Below are 19,078 nucleotides of genomic sequence, written 5' to 3'. Positions count from 1 at the left end.
GTTTTGAGCCTGCCCCTTGCTCCTAGGTAGAGGGGCTCATTCCCTTGGCTGTTGGGGCACAATGGAAGAGCTGCTCGCCCCTATTGGCTCCTGGGGCAGGCCGATGGTACAGCCTACCTCTATCGGCTCTCCAGATGTACCCTCCCCTCTGTGGAACGGGAAGGATCCTGACACCTACAAGGATGAATCGATACCTATCAGCGCATCCTCATCCTCTAGGTTGTCCCACTCAATATCATCGACTACCTCATCGTCATCTCCATCATCATCATCGTTGTCGGTGTCCTCCCCTCGTTCCCACGCCTACAGCTTTCGTTGTTGCTTCCTGTTCTTGTCCTCCTTTGCCTTCCTCGGACGCTCACCTCGGCGTGATTCACCGTCCTCATGGTCGAATCCCTTGCCAATAGCGCTAGGTGATCCATGATGATGAGGTCCCTTGGCTGGTCTCACCCCTCTCAAAGTTAGTATCAAGGGGTCAGGAAATCAATTGAAGAAAAGGCAAGAAAAAGGGGGGACTTACAAAGATGATGTAGCCTAACTCTGGATGCATCGGAGGATGCCCCAGCACTAGGTAGATGAAGTCAAGGGCAGCACCCATGTCATCCCGTAAAGGCTCCATCGCTTCCTAGATGCATTGTGCAATCTCAGAGTTGGGGAGCATCCCTCGACAAGAGCCGTTCTGTCGAATGATGCCTCAGGCGCCATCGCATATAGCGGGAGCGCACGCATCATCAATGGCGCCACCCTTCTTGCATGGTAAGCCCTAATGACGCCTAACCCCTTTAGGATGTTCTCCTTCAAGATGTGGATGGCAGCGACGTGGTCTTGGATCTTCTTCTTGTCCTTCTTCGGGACACCCCACTTTCTCCACTGCTCCAGGGCCTCTTCGATCAGGTGCCTAGTGAACTCCGGTAGAGGGGTGGTGGCGTCATTCTTGAGGTAGAACCACTATGAGTGTCACCCCTTGTTGGATGTTGGTAGCTGTATGGACGGGTACTCATCGACCTGATTGTTCTGAAGTTGGATGTCGGTGCACCCCATCAGCATGTGCAGCTCCTGTCTGCCGCTCTTCTCTCTCTTCTTCTGAAGGGTGATGATGAAGAAGTGCCTCCACAAGTCAAAGTGGGGACTGATCCCCAAGAATCCCTCGCATAGGGCAACAAACGTCGCCATGTGCTGGATCCCATTGGGATTGAGATGCTACAACTCGATCTTGTAGTAGTATAGCAGCCCTCAAAGAAATTTGTGGGCAGGGGTCATGAACCCATGCTCATGGAAGTAGGCGAACGACACCACATAGCCATTGGGTGGCAATGACAAATCCTCCTCACTAGGTAGCAGCCACTCCTTGGCCGAGGTCCATGCACAGAGAATACTGTGACGGACAAGGCCCTCCATGCGCTGGAAGGTGATGTCAGAATGACACCATGGATCCAATGGAGATGGGGGCAGATGGTTGAGAGCTCAATGACAGCAGAGATGTAGAGGTAGGCAACCTAAGTGATTGGTGGTGGAGGTCGTGGCTACAGAGGCAAGGATGCAGGCATGCGTATAAAACCCAGGGGGCCAACCCTTTGGTTTGATAGGGGCGACAGGTGCGAGGAAACCAACCGCCCGCCTAGATCTTTGCGCCTGCCACGATCTACCACCACATCTCACCATGGGGCGTGCGCACATAACCTGTGTCCGTTCCCTCAGAAAACACGCCGGACATTTTGCCTTCCTAAACGGACCACGACCCGTCATAGGTAAAAGGGATACAGAGCTAAAAATGCTCCTACGACCCATCTAGGCCCAGGAGTTCGAAGGTTGGCCCACCAATGGGTTCCACAACCGCTCCGGGCACCCTAAGAGCGAGGGGTGGAATGGGATGGGCCCGTAGCGGACAGCACCTGGGCGCACGAGCGCCGCGGGCATCCTGGCCCACGTTCAAGTCTTGGTCAGATACGATCCATGGTTTTTCCTCGAAGAAAGGTAGAGAGCCCTCGGAACCGGTCGAACGGAACCAAGAACTATATGGATTGACCGCTGAGAACATGGAGTCAGTCACCAGCTGACCCAAGCCAAATCCCTACGAATGGGATGCCGGGGCGCCACTCGGACTAGCCAGCTAATAGCTCATCGAGCACCATGGCTCGTCCATGGAGGAAAATCATGGCACGGTTCAACCCCTCCGGTTGCGGAAACCATGGATGGGGTGACGATCACAAATATGAGCCGACCCTCGACCAAACCCCCGCTACGCGCGGGGGCTCGAGGAAAGTTGGACTCGCGAGGAGACCGAACGCATGGTCGCAGAACGACAGACCCCCGCCGAGGTTGAAATCAGGGAAGACCTTTTCTGACCCACCAAACCTCACGGCTATATCCCCAAGGGGTCCGATCATGACAAAAGGGAATCGCTGTCCCTAGGACATGCCATGGGCAACAAAAGAAGGCCAAGGCCATCAGAGTCCTCCTATTTGGAGAAACCTCCGAAGGAGTATTCTACTCCTCCATAGGCTCGGGGGCTATTGTCGGGGACCAATACTAGGGTACCCGAAGAGGAGGGGCTAATGGTCATCAACATTAATTCCTCCAAGCAGTCAAGAGCACAACTACAGCTCCAACCGACCCTAGGTACACGAACCTCGCCTAGCCCGACCTCTAGGGGAGGGCTCCGCCTCACCTGACCCCAAGGCCATGCGATCCGCCTTGCCCGACCTTTGAGGGCAGGCCCCGCCTCGCTCGACACCAAGGCCGTGGGCTCCGCCTCGCTCGACCTCTGGGGGAGGGCTCTGCCTTGCCCGACACTGAGGCCATGGGCTCCGCCTCGCCGACCCTAAGGCCATGCGATCCGCCTCGCCTGACCTCTAGGGGCGAGCTCCACCTCGCCCTACACCGAGGCCATGGGCTCCACCTCGCCAGACCTCTAGTCGTGAACTCCGCCTCGCTCGACACCGAGGTCGTGGGCTCCACCTCGCCCGACCTCTGGGGGCGAACTCTGCCTCGCCCGACCTCTGGGATAGGACTCCGCCTCGCCCGACACCGAGGCCGTGGGCTCCGCCTCGCCCAACCTCTGGGGGCAACTCCGCCTCGCCTGACCTCTGGGAGAGGGCCCTGCCTCGCTCGACACCGAGGTCACGGGCTCCGCCTCCCCCGACCCCAAGGCCGTGAACTCCGCCTCACCCGACCCCTTGAGTGTGGGCTCCGTCTCGCCCGATAGGGTCCCATACCACCGCTAACCACTCCAGGTCCAAGAGTATGGGCCTGGGTCAAAACTCTAACGCCAAGGAAGAGACCGACACGCCTCGATATAACCCGTGGTCATGACGGGTCATACCTAGGGATTCACATCAGGAACAGTGTCGGGTGCATCGGCACTGTTCTGCCTAACCCCCGTACGAATGCTAACAGTCGCGTCAGCTCACCACGACGTCCACTGCGATGTAATGGAACGCCATGACCGGCATGCGACGCCTGCGCATGGCGCTAGTGACGGACAGGACCGCGATGTGGAGCTGTCCCTGTTGACATCTACAGGGTCGGCGAGACCCGCATGAAGGAGAAGGAGGACCCAGCGATCCTGAAATACTGCTTCTTCTTCTCTCTCTCTCTCTCTCTCTCTCTCTGGTTCTCCTCCCTTCCTCCGCTGTAACACACGCTTTCTCTTGGCCTATAAAAGGGAAAGCAGGGCGTCCCATGGGGGGCACCAGATAACCGATCGAATCACCCCGAACCAATCAGAACACGATACGAGCACTCGGCTAAGCAGCAATCAAGCTCTTAGCACCCGTTCACTCCTTTCACCAGAGACTTGTGACATGTCCCTCTCTCGCCCATTTGTAACCCCTACTGCAAACTTTCAGTGCTGGTAACACGAGCAGCAGCGACGAGCTGGACGTAGGGACATTCTGCCCAAACCAGTATAAACCTCGTGTCCTCTAAACACACCATCCAAACTAGACGTGTAATACTATAAATTTACTCGTTGATGATAACTCGAAACACCAACACCTCTTCAGACACCATGGAACTGAGCTATTGGCCTATTGCTTTGCTTTGTCTAAATAATCGACCCATCTGTAAGTAAGACATCGCTGCTGCTTCTGTGTTTCTTATTAATTAGCTAAACAGGCGAGTGTTTCTTTAAAAAAAATTATGGTGTAAATTTATTGCTTACAAGATGTTCAATGAAATATCTATGAGCTCAAATCATGTCAGATGTTGGTTAGAAACCCGACAACATTAATATCTGTTAGAATAAAGATCAGGTTATTGTAAATCAATAAATCACCATTGTTTATTCAAATTCTTCATGCTCTCACGGTGACTTTTAATTATTGGAAATGGTTATGTAGGTATGTAATGCATAAGGCTTTCCAATCTTTGCCATTTTCCAGTAGTTCGTTTTTTTAATTCACATGTTTTATAGTGCGACTCACCTACCAATGTAGTTCGTTCTTTGGATAAATTTTTGAGTGTAGTTGGTTCATTTGCAACATAAGAGATAATAAATTTATTCAATGTAAGACAAATGTCCAGCACTACCATGACACACGATGGACCATTCTTTTTTTATACAAAGAGCTCGTACCAAAATTCCCAACTCTGATACAGTTCATGTTACTAAGACCAGTTTTAAAGGGTAACAACAAAGCTTTGGCAGAAAATGGAGAAGATGGGATTGCTATGTTGATTCTGTATGCTAGCTAAAAAGTTCATGTTTTCTACAGATTTTGCACCTGTAGCTAGGCATGCAGGAATCAAGATTTATTTTATCCAAAGGAGATGAGGTAACTGATGCAATGTTTTTGTGCTGTCTGGAGCTATTGCATTGCTTACTTATATGAATAACATGATGAGTAATGAAATTCCAATTTTATCGTGATGAAGCTATTACTTCATACTTATACATTCTCTCTAATAGTTGGAACTGCTATTCTTCTTGCTTGCCCTGCATATCTTGAGACTGATGCTTTCCTCAATACCAGTCAGACTTGCTTAGGCTTCTAATTTCCTAATGTTAAATTTACCTAACATATGGTGGCATTTACTCTTCTCAGATCAAGCAAAAATGTTCAGTTGTGACTTTTCTAATTATTCTCTTATTACTCCATTTTCCATGCTGCTCCCTCTCTCGTAGAATCTTACACTTCCACCACATCCAATTATTATTAATGTCAAAGCTGCAAAAGCAACACAAATACTTTTTATGTTGCAATGTTAGTTAGCTCACGGCTTCCATTTTTCTTTTTGTGCAGAGCTTTGGAAAGGAGGAGAAGAAACAACTTACCCAAGATAGTGGGAAATTGCAGCTTGTGGCATGATTTATGAAATTAGAAATTAGCTGAGCCAGAACAAAGCAAAAAACTAGAAATTGGATTCTATATTATCATCATCATCTCTCTTTACTAGATCATGTTTGATCCTCCAAGTCGTGATTTGACAATAATTATGTAATCCTTTGTTTCTGGGTTGTTGAATTCTGCACTTCTGAGATGGGAGGCTCTAATATTTGTCTGTTGATTTTGACTGGTATTTGTTTACCATACTCTTGTTGCGTTGAAAATATTGAAGCTCCCGTACCAACGCATGGACATCTGCTAGTGGCCATGTTCGTTTCTCTTATAATTCGTACGTTTCAACTTATTTTTTTAGCTGGGATAGTGTTTTTTTTTCTCACAACAAATCAGCCGGAATAATATTTCGGCTTATTTTTTCAGCGAAGTGAATGGATCCGTATCAAAGAAATTAGTATCTCAGTATATGGCAGATATAGAAGCAGATCCAATGATCATTTATGCCACCGCTCCATGCGCATTGATGGGCGGGCCTAGTGGCACTTGGATAATCGTCAAGCTCCTCCGCCGGTTGAGTTGGTTGGAGATATTCATCCTGTTAGTTGATGCTGAAATTTGATTTATGCTGATGCTGGTACTAAAATATTGTGAGAAAAAAACATTATTACATAATTAAAAAATAATTTTAAATAAGCTCAAGCAAACATATAATTATCCCTCCATCTCCCTCCGATCCGTCCCCGTCATTGTCAAATCATCGTCGTGGCCGCCGAGTAAACAACAACATCAGGCATGTGCGCGTCACCACACCAGCGTCCAAATCGCGGCCTTTTGTCGCGTCATCGCCATGTCTCTACTCCCACTACTAGGAACAGCCATGGTCTGGTGCCACGCTCGGACGTGGCCATTCGAACAACTTCTAATTTTAGTGACCGCGCACGCTCTTGGCTGAAAGAGAAAAAGTTGTAAAACGTGATTATCGTGGCTACATCGATGAGGGTTAAAGTTGCAAGCGTTATTATAGTGCCAACATTATATTGGAATTAAGCATCTATGTACTACCGACACTCAGATTTGTGCCAATCAAATTAGCTTAATTAACTTTAACCAAGTTTATAATCAATGATGTTAGCATTTATGTCTCCAACTCGGTTTGCTATAAATATATTGGGAAAATGGTGTTCTTGCCCCTTACACAGATGTGCAATTGTGATTTTGTCCTCGTTTTTCTAACTTTGTGATTTTGCCCTTAACTGTTCACAGGTCAACGCGATTTTGCCCCTGGTCAACGCGAATTTGCCCCTGTTTTTACCGTTGACCAGGGGCAAAATCGCGTTGACTCGTGAATAGTTAAGGGTAAAATCACAAAGTTAGAAAAACGAGGGCAAAATCATAATTTCACAACAAAGTAGGGGCAAGAACACAAGAGCCCCAAATATATTTTATATAAAATATATTTTATAATTAATTAAATGGACCAGCAATCTCTAGGAAAACACAGGAATAGGCCATCAGACATCCAGAAGGCAGGAATACAATACCTCTCGTCAATCCTTGGTGGAGATTCAGATTTCAGACATGCAGGCGAGACGGTGGCAGAAGCAGGTTAGCAATCGATGGCTCCCCTTGTAGCCACCGCCGCCGAGCGGAGGAGCAGCTGCCTGGTCTCTCTCCCTCCACAAATCTCACGTGTGCAGACATCGCCCTGGGGGCTCTCGACCGTGCCGAGACGTCGCCGCCGCCCCGCGCAACCCTAGCCCCGCGGCCGGGCGGGCTGCGGCGACAACAGCAAGCAGGAGGAGGAGCATGCGCCGCCGCCGCGAGGGCCACGCTAGTCTGCTCGGTTGCTGCATGAAGCTTCCGCAGCCGCCAGGAGAGGAAGGATGTCGACGCCAGGCAGCCAGGCGGGGCAGCGTTGCGTCCGCACGGCCTAGCTGGGATGCACGGAACGATGGCGACTGGCGCCTCAGGGAGCCAGGCCTCGTGGACGCGGTCTAGCCGGGCCAATAGCGGCTGCCCTGAGAAGGGAGCACGCCTGTGAAGGGAGACGCGGCGAGGCTCTCGACGCTCATGGCCGGCTCGGTCTGGCGGATCCGGGAGGCGGCGGTCGGCGGGATCAACGGTTAGGGTTCGCACAGGAGCTCCTCCACTAGAACCGAACGAAGGAGCCTTAAATTGCAGCTCCTCCGTACACTAAAAACTCCCAACTTCTCTTTCGTACCACAAAAATGGCTCCTCTTTGGACTTTTGGTACGGTTCCTCTACTGAAGTTGTCGTTGGAGCCACACCAAATATGGCCATATTGTCTCTAGACATCCATGACTACTCATCTTTCATCAAAGTTATCATCTTGTGACCTCTCAAAAATCTCACCACCTTCAAATTCCACATTTCCATCATTGTTAGATATAATGCCCACCTTCATACTAACCCATCGTGAGAGAGGGTCTACTATGCTAGCACAAACAAAAATTACAACATATTGCCTCTAAATAGGATATCATATCTACTATAATGGATCAATCAAAATTATACTAGGTCTCTCAGAAAAACATCTCCCGCTGAGAACCTCCAACCATTATACACCCAGAAAAATACAAACATAAATTCGTCTACATTAAAATCAAGTCTAATAAAACAACTAAACCAAATCCAATGGTCACGGTTCGACGTGGATGGCAGGCTTCTCACCCTCTGCGCCAGGCTTCTCACCCCCTCGCTCTCCATCCCACGCACCCTGGCTCCAAACATCCACGCACAACGATTTAACTAATCAATGATGTTAGCATTTATGCCAAACAAACACTACAGAATCACAAATTTAAGCTATGTATGGAGGCTGGGTAAAATGCATTACACTTACACGTCCACAACTCTAAAAAAATAGATTAAGTCTACTTGTGACCTCTTAACTTTTGCTTTTGTCTAATTTTGACACACAACTATAAAAATCGTCGAACTTTAGCACCTCAACTATCAAAAGCGTTTAATTTTGACCCTAAAGCCATCTCAAAACCACCTCAAGGATAAAAAATGAATGGTTCTGACAGCTGGGGTGCTAAAGTTTGACAAAGGCAAGAGTTGAGGGGCAAAAAAAATGGACTTAATCAAGTACTTTAGGGCCTGTTTGGAATGCGGGATTTTTTCTCTAATCCTGCGTTTTTTCTGTGAAATTGAATTGATTCATGTGAAATTCCTGTGTGATTCCTGTGAAATTCCTACGTTCCAAACAGGCCCTTAGTTTTTTTAGATATTTATGAAAAATTAAATATCTAAATTTGCTTACTGATAAATATTTATCTACACTTTTTTGGTTTTTTATATATTGAATTTATTGTTCTAAATACGAATAATTTATTTAAAATATGGTCTATATGTTTGAAGTTCTTATATTTTGAAATTCAATTTTTTTTGAATTGTTTGAATGAATTTGGATGAAGAAATACAGCTTTGTAGTTGATCTCAATGAGATATACAACTTTGTAGTTGACGACTTCTTCATTTCAAATCATTTATGATCCCAAAATTCTGTTTAAAGTTCTTATACTTTGAAATTTAGTTTTTTAATTATTCAAACGAGCTCGGATAGAGAAATAACCAAAACCAAACTCGTAAATCTCGATGTGATATATAACTTTGTAGTTGATGTTATTTCATTTAAAGTCACTTACGAACCCAAAATTATGTTTGGAATTCTTATATTTTGAAATTCAATTTTTTTTATTTGTCTGAACAAACTCGGAGGGAATGAACAGAACCAAACTTGTCTATATCGCTGAGATATACATCTTTGTAGGTGATGATTTTTTTATTTAAAATCATTTACGGTGTCAATTTTTTTTTTGAAGTTATCATATTTTGAAATTCAAAAATTTTGAACTGTTAGAACGAACTTGGATAGAGAACTTTTGGTACCAAAGTTTAATTTATGATAATTTCAAAACTTCTTTTTTTATAAAAAAATCCAATAAAGTGTAGATAAATATTTTAATACATATAAATATTTATCAATATGTAAATTTAATACACAAAATTTTTCATAAATATCTAAAAAACTGAAGGTGTTGCTGATGACACATGTTATATTTGGAGCGCATGCTAGCCGGTTTACCGAAGGTGTAGCTGATGACAGAGATGACTCTTAGCTCTTACTGGTTGACTATATATTTTCATACTGCATGCGCTTATAACGATGATATCCATATTTTCAAAAAGGAAAAAGAACCTCGTGCCAACAAGCAGTAACATTGGCCATCACGAATCTCTGCCTCTGCGTGATCAGGTATAAGACATCCTCGATCGCACCTAGTCAACTAGCACAGTCGTTAATTTAAATTATCAAAGCTTACAGTCACGTACAACTAATCGTAAACAAGAAGTCCACGTAATTAATTGTTTATCCTTAATCTCACAGCTGTCAGAGTATAGTTTACGCACGGTACTACGACAGTTAGATTCTGAAAGCGCGTAGAAAAACAACGCGGGGAACAAATAAAAAAGGGAGTCCAAGAATGTTCTACTACATTACTACGTACAGCCAGCATAAAAGACCATCTGCTTATTGTATTGATTCCTTTTGTTCCACGAGGTTTCACTCAACTTCAAATTCAAAGGTTAACGCCTGAAAGTGGAAAAATCGACAATGACGGTGAAACAGTGGCCAATGACGATGAAACAAACTAGAGCAAATCCGACGAGGTATACTTAGTGGTGGTTTAGATCAGGATAGGATTTTACAGTGTAGCAAAAAAAAAAAAAATTCGGTCCAAACAAAAAGGCTTCTAGGGGATTCTGATATGTATTTGAGGAATCCAAGGCTACAATCTAATATCTCTTCTCTATGAGCTTCTTGGGAATTCTAGGGTGGGAAAAACAATTTTGCCCCACTTCAACCTTATCCACAAAACCATTTGAAGGGTATAGTAATTTAGCTTGTACAATGCATCCACTATCTAGAGTATAATCTGGAAAAATCTAGATTCTCAAAATCACCACTCCCTCCATCCGATATTAGATGATGTTTTAGAATCTCTCATGGCAAGCACGTTGAAGCCAAAAAGTCTAAAACGTCCCTCAAGGAATAGAGATAGAGACGTATTCGGAAAAAAGAAAAGTGTATTGAAAAAAGAGAAATGTACATTATGAAGTGTGAATGTCAAGTATTTTGCGATAAAATTTGGATGTTATAAGGTCATCTATTTTGAGAAGGATGGAGTATCTACTATATGGATTCTTTTAATCCCTAGAGGATCCAAATTGGACTTATCTTATGGTGTAAGTTTTTATGATATGGAGGTGTAAATACGATGAAAATTTAGCTCTTATATTGTTTTTAAATTTTTGCATGGGTGCGGCACCCATTGTTGTGAGTATAGATCCACTCCTGCTGTGAAATGGCCCGAGCAGTAATCTAGCCATCATTGGTGCCCAGGAAGCAATTGACAAAATGAGAAATTATCGAAGATTAACTCATTAGATTCCCTAATCTCTATAGAGTAGAATACCTTTAAGTTCTCGATTTGATGTAGGTATTCATGCTTTTAGATTTATCTTAGGATTCAATGGCACTAATCTTTTAGTAATGATGATACGCTCATCAACAACGAAGTGTATGTGGTCATTTTCTCAGTTTTTCAGTATTTTTAATTTTGGATGTGCTCGTATAGGTGAGTTTAGGTGCATTCGCTTATAGGAACGAATGTGGTACACGTATTTTTTTGTTCAATGAAATAAGTTGAAGGGAAAAGAACGCATCAGAACCTTTTCGGCAATCGCCTGTTTAAACTGTTTAAAATTTGTAATTGTGTAACCAGACACGTAGATCCCTAATTAATACAGAAAACACAAGAGGTTTCTTTCGCAAAACTGCCACTCCATTTGTCTTATCTTCCGGTAAAGCCGAGGAGTGTTCAAATTCAGGGGTTAAAGTTTAGCGGTGTCACGTTAGGTGTCATACGAAGGTGTCATATGTAATTGTTCGGATAATAATAATAAAATAAATTATATAAGTCCTCCGTAATTCGCGAGACGAATTTAGGAAGCCTATTTAATCTGTTATTAGCGTATGCTTACTGTAGCACCACATTGTTAAATCTTGGACTAATTAGGTTTAAAAATTTTATCTAGTAAATTAGTCTCAATCTATATATTTAATTTCATAATTAGTTTATATTTAATAATTTACGTATGTATCAAATATCGGATGTAATAGAAAGTCTAGGAGGAGGAAACAATCGACAGCGAAGCAAAGCTTAGGCTTTTTCTCAAAAAACGCGCCGTCGCCGTTTCTTCCCCCCTGTCAACCTTTTTTCTTTGAGAAAATTCGGCCCGCGAGATCTTTAGCTCCGGACCCCGTGTGGATTAGTCGCTGTCACGATCGAGGCGGGGCGCCAATTGCGGTGGCCACCACCTACAATCCACTCCCCGCGGTCGCCTCGCCGAGCTGTTCTTGCTCTGTCCTCTCTCCAAGATTTGTTTCACACCCGATTCCTTAGCCTCCGCAGCCCTTCTTGCTGAAAAGGAAACTCGAGTTCTTCAGCTCTACTAGATCGGTAGAGAGGCGGTTGCTTTGCGGGCTCTGAGGTTGGAAACTTTTTCTTCTTTCACTATACAGCGTCTCTTCCTTCCTGGATCCAGAGGCATGTTATGATGTGACTCTGTTTGGGGATTAGAGTTGTTTCTTTCGTCCTGTTGTTTGGGTTTTGCTTGCAGATCCAGTTTTGGATACCGTGTCTTGAATCATGAGCTTATGAATTCCAATATAAACGTTCCTTGCTTTGTCTTAACACGTTCTACTCTTTGGGATTTCCCTGCAGGTTCAGTTCTTGATTTGTCTCATCGACCCATCAGTTGGGTTGCAGGCTTAGAGCTGGAAGGAATAATTTGACTAGAGAAATGGGGCAGTGTTGCAGCCGAGCTACGGCCCCGGACTCTGGACGGGGAGGCACCAATGGTTATGGCTATTCCAACCAGGCAAAGCCAGCACAAGCACCTCCGAGTTACAACCCTCCTCAGCAGGCGGCCGAGGTGAGGTACACGCCGCCGGCGATGAACGCTCCGGTAGTCCCACCTGTGGCTGTGCCACCGAAGCCCACGGCGGACACGATTCTTGGCAAGCAGTACGAGGATGTGCGCTCTGTCTACTCCCTCGGGAAGGAGCTTGGCCGGGGCCAGTTCGGGGTGACATACCTCTGCACAGAGATTGCCTCTGGTAGGCAGTACGCCTGCAAGTCCATCTCCAAGCGCAAGCTCACCAGGAAGGCAGACAGGGAGGACATTCGAAGGGAGATCCAGATCATGCAGCACCTGTCTGGACAGCCAAACATTGTTGAGTTCCGGGGAGCATACGAGGACAAGAGCAATGTCCATGTGGTGATGGAGCTCTGTGCAGGCGGGGAGCTCTTCGATCGCATCATTGCAAAGGGGCACTACACAGAACGTGCAGCTGCTACAATCTGCAGAGCAGTTGTGAATGTTGTCAACATTTGCCACTTCATGGGTGTGATGCATCGTGACCTGAAACCAGAGAACTTCTTACTTGCGACCAAGGAGGAGAATGCAATGCTCAAGGCCACTGATTTTGGGCTTTCCGTCTTCATTGAAGAAGGTAATGTGAATATTATGCTCTGTGGACACTTGGAGTTATATTGTTAGCTGAATATAAATAGCAGTTAGACATATATTTCTTAACTTTGATCTGTTGAGGTTCATGGTTGGTTGTAATTTTCAATTTATCTTTTATCATATTTCTGAATGACCCTGCTAAGGCTAGTATTTCATATATAATCTCATTTTGGGTTATGGGAACATATGGTGCTTCTTAATCCAAGCAATTGGGGAACCTCGAACCTGTGGATAGTTCATGGCATTTTGGACATGTTCAAGCAATTTTTTTTGTCCCTGCAAAGTGTATACTGTATAACATACCATATTACTTTTAGTAACTTGAAAAGCTTTTGTTCCTTCCTATCTTCATAGAGAACCAGCCAAAAACTGGTGATCTTTGCCATGTTCACTTTGAGGGGAATGCACTGAAAACTGCACAGCTGTTTCTATGTTGGCTAGGACCTGTTTGGATCCATTAGCTGCTAATAGTTAGCTAGCTAATAGCTCATAGCTAATATTAGCTAGCTAACTATTAGCTGGTTTGGCCAAACTAGTGAGATAGTTAATAGTTGAGTATTCAGCTAACAATTAGCTAGACTACTAGCTGGACCCGTTTGGATCCAAAGGAGCTAATTATTAGCAGCTGTTTCTATGTCAGTTAGTAGTGGGAACCCACTAGTAATGATAGTTCAATGGCTTTTTATGTTTGACTGGTTTGAAGCCCAGTCGCAATCACATTAAGATATGAAATGCTGTATCATTTTATTGCCCTCTTAGTGGAAATTCTTATATCTGAGATATATATTAATATTGTTGTGGATGGTAATAGCAACTGCAGAATATATGACAATTGCTTATTATTGGGAGGCAAACCATTCTTCTGTTTTTTTTTTCCTCGTACATTTTCATCAGTCATCCCCAATATTGTTTTTTTTTTCTATGATTCCTAATCAAAGAGAATTTGCTGTCAGAACTGTAGTAACTTGTTGGTGATTAATACCATTAGATTAGATCCTAAATTTCGAGATTTGGGGTTTCATTATTTCTGTACTGCATAACAGGAAAGATGTACAGGGACATTGTTGGAAGTGCTTATTATGTTGCTCCTGAAGTCCTTAGGCGGAGCTATGGAAAAGAAATAGATGTTTGGAGTGCTGGTGTTATTTTGTACATTCTTCTCAGTGGCGTGCCTCCATTTTGGGCTGGTATATTGACCTCTAAGAACCGCTTCAGCTTTTGAATTGATGTATACTATTAAGCAGCAACATCGTCCTTTTTGTTGTTGTTTATCCTCTGTTTCTGCTGTGTAGAAACTGAAAAGGGGATATTTGATGCTATTCTGCATGAGGAGATTGACTTTGAAAGTCAACCTTGGCCATCAATTTCTGAGAGTGCTAAAGACTTGGTTAGAAAGATGTTGACACGAGATCCAAAGAAAAGACTGACTTCAGCTCAAGTTCTTCGTAAGCTTCTCAGGGATTAATAATTTCAAACTTTAGAACTTTTAAAAATAATAATAATATGTGTATTAAACCCTCGATCAGAACATCCATGGCTCAGAGAAGGTGGGGATGCATCTGATAAGCCTATCGACAGTGCTGTTCTTTCTAGAATGAAGCAGTTCAGAGCAATGAATAAGCTGAAAAAGATGGCCCTAAAGGTTATTGTCTTCATATTAATGCTTACTTGGCTTGTTTTTCTTTATCTAATGATTTTTAGCAAATATATGTGCAGGTTATTGCTTCAAACCTTAACGAGGAAGAGATCAAGGGGCTAAAGCAAATGTTCATGAACATGGACACAGACAATAGTGGCACAATCACATATGAAGAACTCAAAGCAGGATTAGCCAAACTTGGATCAAAGCTGTCAGAAGCTGAAGTAAAGCAGTTGATGGAGGCCGTATGTTCTAATCTATAATCTATATTACAATACCATTATTAGAATCATGTTCTTGGCTGACATGCTTACCTTTTGACCTATTCCAGGCTGATGTTGATGGGAATGGATCCATTGACTATGTTGAGTTCATCACTGCCACAATGCATAGACACAAGCTTGAAAGAGACGAGCATTTGTTTAAGGCATTCCAGTACTTCGATAAAGATAACAGCGGGTGAGTACTTCAAATTGATATCTCAAATGCTAACATAACATGCCACACTTTTTATCCCACCAAAACATGTCTACACTATCGATTATGTAAAAAAAAAACTCCCCCCTGGGGGAATGACCTCCTTTTTGCCTGTAAAGGTATCTAGGTTCACATTTATTGGCACTGACTTTCTTCCAAAGTATGTCCCATGCATAAACTGTTTTTGTTTTCTCAAAAGCAGAATCTGTTTTGTTTAACATGGAGATTACATTGATTTTTTGCAGCTTCATCACAAGAGATGAACTGGAATCTGCTTTGATCGAGCATGAGATGGGCGACACGAGTACAATAAAGGAGATCATATCAGAAGTTGACACGGACAATGTAAGCTATTCAGTATTCACGCCATTGTCTTTTCAGCTGTGTTGTTTGTTCCTTTCATCTTCTTGATGTTGGTCATTTTGCCTGCCACAGGATGGGAGGATTAACTATGAGGAGTTTTGTGCAATGATGAGAGGAGGGATGCAGCAGCCAATGAGGCTCAAGTAGCATGTTCCCTTAGTAGAAATGGTTTACCATTAGTTACTGTTCTTCACTCTTTTTTCTTCATGTTTGGTACTCGGTAGACGGATGAAGCTTACAGTGGCGTTGCTTTTGCATTGTTGAAAGATGGTTGTGTATATCTTTTTGTTTTTTTGCTCGTGTTTGTTGCATTGTAGTATATTGAACGTCCCTACCTTTTGTAAGTTTGTTTATACAAGTACATCTAATAAAAAGTGCATTTTGCCTCTCACTTTGTACTGTTAAAATCTAGCTTTCAGTTGGGATAGTAATAGGAGAAAGGTCTATTTTCAATTACGTAACCAAGATTCCTTACCAATCCTTCTGCTAAAATTTCTTTAGTGGTCTCACGATACTACACTCCATTCAAGAATACAATGTGTATGAGCTAAAAATTCTTTAGTGGTCCCACGATACTACACTCCATTCAAGAATACAGCTTGACACTCCATTGGACTATATTCAGCTTGTGTATGATATTTGATTATATATTCAAAAAAGAAGTTGGACTATATTACCACAAAATACATTATTTATATATGCACGATAAGGCCAATATGGCATGAAATAAGATACAAATTTATATAATTTTCATGCGCTAAGAGCCTATTCGAATGCAAATATTTTTTTTCTAGTTGAGGGAATACTGTAGTTTCTGCCATAGTAGAAATAAGAACATTGAGTTCCGAGGTGTTTGGGATAACTTTAAGGTCTTGTTTGGACGTTATCAGAAGTTGACACGGACAATTGTCTTTTCAGCTGTGTTTTGTTTATTCGTTTCATCTTCTTGATGTTGGTCATTTGCCTGCCACAGGATGGGAGGATTAACTATGAGGAGTTTTGTGCAATGATGAGAGGAGGGATGCAGCAGCCAATGAGGCTCAAGTAGCCTGTACCCTTAGTAGAAATGGCGTCCATTAGTTACTGTTTTCACTCTTTTTTCCTTCATGTTCGGTACTTGGTAGCCGGATAAAGCTTACAATGGGCGTTGCTTTTGCATTGTTGAGAGATGTTTGTGTATATCTTTTTCTTTTTTGCTCGTGTTTGTTGCATTGTATTGTAGTATCTTGAACGTCCCTTCCTTTTATAAGTTTGTTTATGCAAATACAACTAATAAAAAGTGCATTTTGCCTCTCACTTTGTACTGTTAAAATCTAGCTTCCAGTTGGGTAATTAGTAATAGGAAAAAGGTCTATTTACAAGTACGTAACCAGGATTCCTTAATAATTCTATTGCCTCGCGTTTCTTTGAGAGAAAAGGTAAGGTGAGATGGTCCTGTCTTTAGTTTTAGGGACAAAATTAACTTATTTTTCTGACTCTGAACAAAACACCAATAGAGCTGGGTCCGTCCTATCCCGTCCCACATGATCCCTCCAACCAAATACTACCTAAAATTTCATTAGTGGTCCTACAACACTAATTTCTCGCTCCATTCGAGAATATAGGCCATATTCGCTTTGCTGAAAAGTCATGGCTGAAAGTACTGTTCGCTGATTTGTTGTGAGAGAAAAACACTGTTCGTTAGCTGAAATAGTATGACTCATAAGACAAGCGAACAGGGTGGCCTCTCTGCTTATTTGCACGCCCCAAGCCAGGTTCACGCGCGGCTTATGTGCGCTTGGACACAGTCAGCGCCACGCTGTCCACGCCATATCGGCCAAAACCTTGCTTCCGATGAATTATTGACCTAAGTGGCATACTTAAACAACATTAGGGTGCCAGAAGTACGATTTGAGAGTTTGTGGACCTAAGTAACACCCCAAGACAAGTTCAAGAACCTACGATGCATTTAACTCGTAATACTATATATAAAAGATTTATTTTTAAGAAAACCTTACGGTAACGCTTGGGGCATGCTTCTAGTTAAAAGAGATTTTACATGGACTATTAGACCTCCCTAGTGTAGGTGGCTTGTCAGTCAAGCTATGACATCGTTCTCTCACCTCCCCTGCCTTCCCATGGCTTTCTGCTGCGCAACCACGCCCTATAGGTCTCGCCTGTCAAACTATGCCATGCCATCGTCCCCTCATCTCCCTTCCCTTCCCTTCCCATGGTCACTAGCAGTTCACCGTGCAAGTACGCTCTAGCCGCCGTTAGCGTGCACCGCCGCCCCTGGCAGGTACAAGTAAATGGGAGAGAGATGGTGTAAGAAAATGATCACACATCCAAGGATTGGGACGGGGTGGTATGGTACAACATCTTATGGAAGATATTTCCTTTTTGAATGAATTCATCCTGCAACTAAATAAAAGCTTGAGAAACTAGAATGGGGACGGATGATGCAGCACCTCAGGAAAAACATTTTTTTTTATGAATTCATTACGCAACTCACAAGGAACCTACAAGGGGAGATCCCTTGGTGTATGCTTTTCGCGGACGATGTAGTGCCAGTTGATGAAAGGCGGACAGGAGTGAATCAGAAACTGGAGTTATGGCGGGAGACTTTGGAGTCCAAAGGTTTTAGACTCAGTAGAACTAAAACTGAGTATATGAGATGTGACTTCGGCACTACTACTCGGGAGGAAGAAGATGTTAGTTTGGAAGGTCAAGTAGTGCCTAGGAAGAATACCTTTCGATATTTAGGATCAATGCTACAGAGGGACGGGGATATTGATGAAGATGTTAGTCATAGAATCAAAGCAGGGTGGATGAAGTGGCGGCAAGCGTCTGGTGTCCTATGTGACAAAAGGGTACCACAGAAGCTAAAAGTCAAGTTTTATAGGACGGCGATTAGACCTGCTATGTTGTATGGTGCAGAATGTTGGCCTACGAAAAGACAACATGTTTAACAGCTAAGTGTTGCGGAAATGCGTATGTTGCGTTGGATTTGTGGTCATACAAGAAGGGATCGAGTTCGGGACGATGATATACGTGAGAGATTAGGGATAGCGCCAATTGAAGAAAAGCTTGTCCAACACCGGTTGAGATAGTTTGGACATGTGCGACGGAGACCTCCAGATGTACCGGTGCGTAGTGGAATCATAAGTCAGGATAGTAACGTGAAGAGAGGTAGAGAAAAATCGAAGTTGACTTGGGTAGAGGCAATAAAATGAGACTTGAAAGGATGGAATATACACAAAGACTTAGCCTTAGATAGGAGTGCTTGGAAGACAGTTATTCACGTGCCTGAACCTTGATTGCTTCTAATGGGTTTCAACTCTAGCCTACCTCAACTTGTTTGGGACTTAAAGGCTTTGTTGTTGTTGTGAATTCATTACGCAACTACATAAAAAAAAACTAGAATGAAATTGTTCCATCTCAAGAGATACCTCCAACCAAACACAACCTTGACGTTCGGCATCATTCTACAGATACGTATATTTGCCCCAGTCTTCAGATACTGTAGAATGTGTCAGCAAGTACGTTCGGTTAATGCTTAAAATGTGCCCAGATATTCGGTCAATACATACCAAATACGTGTTTTCCTTCTCAAAACAAAATGATTTTTTTTACTTCCCCATGACTTTCCTGCTTCACCGTAATCACTGAATCAATGCAAAGCCTAGCGTGCTGTGCCATGAGCCAATGCAAAAAC

The 19,078-nt window shown here is 43.5% G+C and overlaps 1 protein-coding gene across 1 annotated transcript; it reads left to right on the top strand.

The window, feature by feature from the left end:
- Positions 1-11,553: 11,553 nt before the first annotated feature.
- Positions 11,554-15,775, top strand: LOC136550216 (calcium-dependent protein kinase 2-like). The gene is made up of 9 exons (XM_066541703.1): positions 11,554-11,864; positions 12,098-12,888; positions 13,949-14,092; positions 14,198-14,350; positions 14,432-14,547; positions 14,622-14,789; positions 14,876-15,003; positions 15,267-15,366; positions 15,457-15,775. Exons 2-9 carry the CDS (start codon positions 12,177-12,179, stop codon positions 15,529-15,531), a joined length of 1,596 nt encoding a protein of 531 aa, XP_066397800.1. The 5' UTR covers positions 11,554-11,864; positions 12,098-12,176; the 3' UTR covers positions 15,532-15,775.
- The last annotated feature ends 3,303 nt before the right edge of the window (positions 15,776-19,078 follow it).

This window comes from Miscanthus floridulus, chromosome 4 (genome assembly GCF_019320115.1).
Source record: "Miscanthus floridulus cultivar M001 chromosome 4, ASM1932011v1, whole genome shotgun sequence".
Lineage (NCBI taxonomy): Eukaryota > Viridiplantae > Streptophyta > Magnoliopsida > Poales > Poaceae > Miscanthus > Miscanthus floridulus.
The sequence above is the reverse complement of the archived record's forward strand: the minus strand, read 5'-3'. Positions and strand labels throughout refer to the sequence as shown.

What these genes read in the sequence shown, in the direction of transcription:
- LOC136550216 (XM_066541703.1), top strand. Translation starts at nt 12,177, where the DNA reads ATGGGGCAGTGTTGCAGCCGAGCTACGGCCCCGGACTCTGGACGGGGA. An exon ending in CGTGCCTCCATTTTGGGCTG is followed by an intron (nt 14,093 to 14,197) that starts GTATATTGACCT and finishes TCTGCTGTGTAG; the next exon opens with AAACTGAAAAGGGGATATTT. An exon ending in TGAAAAAGATGGCCCTAAAG is followed by an intron (nt 14,548 to 14,621) that starts GTTATTGTCTTC and finishes ATATATGTGCAG; the next exon opens with GTTATTGCTTCAAACCTTAA.